Source organism: Atta cephalotes, assembly GCF_000143395.1.
Source record: "Atta cephalotes unplaced genomic scaffold scaffold00092, whole genome shotgun sequence".
NCBI lineage: Eukaryota > Metazoa > Arthropoda > Insecta > Hymenoptera > Formicidae > Atta > Atta cephalotes.
The window spans coordinates 277,398-282,800 of record NW_012130156.1 but is presented as its reverse complement, the minus strand read 5'-3'; the positions used below and the strand labels follow the sequence as shown (position 1 = coordinate 282,800).

Genomic DNA, 5,403 nt, shown 5'->3' with positions numbered 1-5,403 from the left:
TATAGTATATATATATATATATATATATATATATATATGTCTCTTATAAAATTTTCTTATACATAAAATATATTTGGTGAAAAGTCGTCAAATATATAAAATATATTTGATGACGATTATACTATAGATTATATTATAGATTATACCTATTAACGCAAATATAATTAGATTTCAGTAGTAAACATAATTCGTCCATTGACAATTCCAAAAAATCTTTTGTGCTAACAAGCATCAAGAAAAATTTCATAATTCTCGGCACCATCAATTCCATTACTGCAGTATTCCCGATTTTCTTTGCATCCAAATATAGTAAGAAAGCAGTATCCTCGGAGAAGAGCTCGTCATTGTCAATGAATGCCCAACATTGCTCTTCTAATTCTTTATAAAATACAATGTATATGTTTTTAATGAGAAATCCGTTTTATTATATTTTTTACATTATGCATGAATATTTAGTTAAATTTCTTTTTACATTGAAAGAACAAAAATACATTCTATTTTATATTAAAAATTGAAAATACGAAATAAATTCGCACCTTTGATACCCAGATATTGTGCAGCCATGAAAATTTCTAATATATTATCTCTTCGTAAAAGCTGATAACTTTCGTTGATTGGACTTATCATCCAGTCATAAATAATAGAAAAAGCCTTGGAGGTCACACTACTCTACATTTGGTGCATATAACAAATTATATTTTTAGAATTTTAAGCTAATTTTATTACTTCTTATTTTAATATGAAGATATTTATATAAGAATGCTTTGATATAAAAGTTTTCCAAAATTTGAGCCAATTAAAAAAAATATTTTTTATGTAATGTCTATCTATATTGAATGCAATTTAGATCTTACGCCAGATAAATCAATATTCTTGCAATTTTTCTCATCGAAAAATGTGCTGTAACTTTGCAGAACAAGGAGATGGCAGTGAAATTCATCGTGATCAATTCGAATAACACAATCAGCATTCCTTGGCGGAATAAATAAAGAAATATTTGTTTTAATACAATTTAAATTTTTTAACTGTTGCTAATAAAACATATATAATTTAAATTGATCTCTACTAAATGAAATTTATCAAATTAAAGTTATTTATTTAAAACATTCAACATTTGCAATGTGATAGAAAGAGAGCTTCATTTAAGAATTTTACTTAAAATTCTCTCCCTCTCTTTTTTCTTACTTATAATTCGTGATGCGTATAGCTAATTCTTGATACAAATCACTCTTTTCTGGAAGAATTATATTATTCCAATCAATTGGTTGTTCATTCGTAAATCCCAATCTGTTTTTCCAAGAAGGAAAATAGTTAGTGTTAAAATAAAAAAAAAACCCTAATTTTCAAAATTGTTATACCCACACACAGCATACTCACTTGCTGCAACTTTATGTTATTATAATATTGCTAAATTGATCTGTGCTGTATGGGTATAAATGTGTTCTAATTTAATAATTTTTGCAATTGTCAAATTTAAAAAACTAACGAGGCAAGTGGTATTTCGTTCATTGGAGGAAGTTGATGAGATGTTGATTGTACCGAATGGTTTTGTTCCATTTCTGATGAATAAAACTTTGTACTTGATTGCGTCCGTCTATAACTTCCTTCGATATGTGGTAATTTTTTCTGTGCCTGTTATCCATCAAATAATATTTTAAATAAGAGCACATTTAGTTGCACATTTCGGCCGATTTTCAACTTGGTTTCTGCCCTTCACTTCACCAATCCGCGCGCAGCCTAAATGCTGATCGGGCATTTAGGGATTGGCATTTAGGCATAGGCTGCGCGCAGATTGGTGAAGTGAGGCAGGAAGGGCAGGAAGGCACGAGCTGAAATCGGCCGAAATGTGCAAATAAATCCCAGCTCTGTTTTAGACAATGTTAAAACAATAACTAGTAAACAATAAAGAGTTTGAGTTTCACCTGTAATTGATCAATTGTTGATGGTGTGATACCAAGCGGGAGATCGATGTATCTTGTTTGATTCGGAGAGTCGAAAACGGATGTGCTAACGTTGTTACCCGATCGATTAAGCTCAGCCTTGACATCGACTTTCGTGTGTCGCGGATCAGCAGCTAAAACGCTGAACTTCTTTGACTCGAATACAACCTAGAACGACTATGCTATGTCTGTTTCGAGACCGATATTTCTGAAGCGGTTTCATTATAATATTTGTTAAAACGAAATCTTTCTTACCTGATTCGGAATGATTTTGAGGTTACCACTGGGTGTAGCTTGGAAGGGAAACACACGACTACGACTATCTGTTTCATTCCCTTCATTTACGATGAATGTTGATTTAATGCTCGTTTTTTTGGGATAAATTTCTATCTGCTTCATCGGCAAGCCTAGATTTGAACAAGATGCTGATTGCTTTCTACCTTTTGTATTCTCTGCTTTCCTACAAAGTCGTGTTATATATTATTTCCACTATCTGATTCTGTTATTTATCCACTCTCCAAATTATTTACTCTAAATGACAGTCCATAGGTTTTGAAGTGACGACTTCAACGAGTGAGCATTCCTTTTTCCGAGTTTTTTCTTGTGTAATACATTTACGTGATCTTTGATTTGTTGAGTGTTCGTTGATATGACAAGTAAGTGTTCTCGATTGCAGCCTAACAGGATCTTGGGAAAGCTTGGCTGTGCACTCCAAATCCTTATACTTGGAATTTATTTTTATCTGCCTTTTAAATGATGTCCACTTATTTTTTAGCGGAGATACAAATCGCTCTACTCGATTCGCGTGATAAATGTTTACATTCAAAAAAGGCTGTTGCCTTGATATATGATATCTTTTGGAAGTATTTTTTCGTCGACGTAATGAATATCTTGGAGACAGAGTTTCCGGAGTTTCTATGATTTTTGCCCTTTTTCAACATATTTTCGAGTAAAATTAATTTATATTATAATTAAATATTTCCGTCTGTTTTTTAAGTCAAAATTAAAAAAAAATCTTTTCCATTGTATTGATAGCATTCATTTACTTACTTATACTTAGGTGACGGAGAATTTATAATTTCCGATCTCGATATGTGCGAAGTTTTTACTATTTGATTGGATTTCGGAAGTTGCACTAGAGCGTTCGAAGAAGATGATGGAGGAATATTAAATCTACCATGATAAAGCACAATAACGTTGCTTTTACTGTTGCCTGTACATAGGATCATTACCAATCAATTTACCTCTGGATCGATTAAAAAATTTCATAATCTCTCCCCCCCCCCTCTCTCCCTCTCCTTTTTTTAAATTGATCTTTAAAGAAATCTAGCTTTAACAATTACCCAGTCAGAAATAATAATGGAATCGACATCGAATCGACTTCGATTGACATCGATTTAATGCTTCCGACATCGATTCGATATAGATCCATTATCATTTCTGACTGAATAACTCACGTTTCTTGCTGTTCTGTCGAATAGCCCTTACAATCCGTGGTGTACTGCTTTGCTTCCTGTCAACAAGATAGACAATAAATACAATATTAAAACTTGTGTCTCAAAACATTAAGCAAATATGAAAAATATATAATTGGTTTAACTTTTCAAATTACCAAATTTTTTCGTTAAATTTATTTTTCCGTTCAAATTTTTCACCATCACTCGATTGCTTTTCTTTGACAGTTATCTCTTGTGGCTACGCAAAACATTCGTCCACCAAAAATAATAATGTATCTTTAAATTCACATCTTAATTAATATCAGAGAATAAAGAATTTCTAATTCAGAATTTCTTTATAAGACGCTAAACGTTGGATTTTTATAAATTAAATGCATTAAAAATATATTACATCCTAGATGATTAAAATTAGATTTTAACTGACAATTACAAATGACAATGACCCTAATATCAACTTTTGATATAAAAAAGATTTATCCAAAATATTTTATAATTTATAATTACTTCGTATGCCTCATATCTTTACCTCATATCTTTTCAGACAGACATATGATGCAGAAGATTCAATATTTGAGATACTACGTTGTGGTATAGCAACGTGGTCGACTTCTCCAGTAACTAAAATTTATCTCCACAAAATAATATGAATGTAAAAAATGTATAATAACAATTTGAATAATTTTGTCAAAATTGTTTCATATAAAACATTTTTATTAAATAAACATTTTATCTTTTTTTTTGTCTTCTTTTATTAAATATTTAAAACTTGTATATTTAGATTTTATGAACACTTACATCACTTACATAATTTTGTTTCAGTGAATCGACTATTAATAACTGGATCTTGATGTAATGATGTTGATGATAATTTGAGATTTGATTGATCGTTTTTTTCGTTTTTTGATAGTTGACAAGCAAGTCTCAATTTTTGATAAGATTGTGTTACTCTTGGAAGATACAAAAACAGTAATTATAGTTTTATAAGATATAATTTTTTATAAGATATAAATGGATCATGATTAAAAGCAAATATTACTTTGGATTTGGTAGATCAAGATCCGATGAAAAATCGTCTTCAGTAGAAGTATCAAATTGCTTCTGCGTATTCAATTCAATTATTATATACATATGAGATATATATATATATAAAATATATAATATTTTTGTATAAAAATGAGATTAAAACATCATCATGATTAATTGTATTAAACTTGCGCTATACTCACATCATAACGCGCGAAGCTTCTTCGCATGATACGTGTCACGTTCAAGGTATAAGTCGCGGAATTCGCATAATAACGACGAAACGCTTCTTTTTTGTCCCTGTCACTGAAATAAAAAATAATAAAAATATAAATATTATATAAATTAATGCTGTGACATTTAAAATGTACGGGACATTTGCAAAAGTGCGCGTCTAGAAAGGCCTTAGATACATAACAGCTAACAGATGAATGAGATAAACAAGAGAATATTCTATTTTGTTTTCAAAATTTTTAAACTGCATAATTCGAATCATGGTGATGGAAGAATTATGGTAGTTTTTTCGATCATGATTCTTCCATTTGATTCGAATGGATTATACCTTGAACGTGATAGGTTTCGCGCGTTATGATGTGATATAGTGCAAGTTTAATGCAATTATATGATGACGTTTTAATCTTATTTACACAGTTGGAGTATAATAATTAAGTTTGTTCTTTATTGCACTGAAACTTCATCTCATTTTTGCTAAATATCAAATATGTCTGTCTCACTTTAAGAACAAAAAATTATAATTCAATTGTAAGTAGACTAAGTATATATGTAATAAAATTTTCATAATATTTTTATATCATAAGAAAATATAATATTTACTATATTTTTGTATAAAGATATTTTCTTTCTTGATTTCTAATATATTTAATATAAACATCTACACACACACACACGCGCGCGCACACGCACACGCACAGAGAGAGAGAGAGAGAGAGAGAGAGAGAGAGAAGAGAGAGAGAGAGAAGAGA

The 5,403-nt window shown here is 30.1% G+C and overlaps 2 protein-coding genes across 2 annotated transcripts in view; both read right to left on the bottom strand.

Moving 5' to 3' along the window:
- Nucleotides 1-2,487, bottom strand: part of LOC105624870 — a 6,849-nt gene extending 4,362 nt beyond the window's left edge. Inside the window, exons 1-8 of the mRNA XM_012206221.1 lie at nt 2,471-2,487; nt 2,196-2,400; nt 1,923-2,108; nt 1,487-1,632; nt 1,186-1,287; nt 855-972; nt 537-669; nt 147-378 (exon numbers count right to left, since the gene is read on the bottom strand). Coding sequence (XP_012061611.1) covers nt 147-378; nt 537-669; nt 855-972; nt 1,186-1,287; nt 1,487-1,632; nt 1,923-2,108; nt 2,196-2,400; nt 2,471-2,487 — 1,139 coding nt within the window. The remainder of the gene's footprint in view (nt 1-146; nt 379-536; nt 670-854; nt 973-1,185; nt 1,288-1,486; nt 1,633-1,922; nt 2,109-2,195; nt 2,401-2,470) is intronic.
- A 906-nt stretch (nt 2,488-3,393) lies between these two features.
- Nucleotides 3,394-5,403, bottom strand: part of LOC105624880 — a 9,591-nt gene continuing 7,581 nt past the window's right edge. The window contains exons 4-8 of the mRNA XM_012206231.1: nt 4,624-4,726; nt 4,434-4,495; nt 4,202-4,344; nt 3,924-4,015; nt 3,394-3,453 (exon numbers count right to left, since the gene is read on the bottom strand). Coding sequence (XP_012061621.1) covers nt 3,394-3,453; nt 3,924-4,015; nt 4,202-4,344; nt 4,434-4,495; nt 4,624-4,726 — 460 coding nt within the window. The remainder of the gene's footprint in view (nt 3,454-3,923; nt 4,016-4,201; nt 4,345-4,433; nt 4,496-4,623; nt 4,727-5,403) is intronic.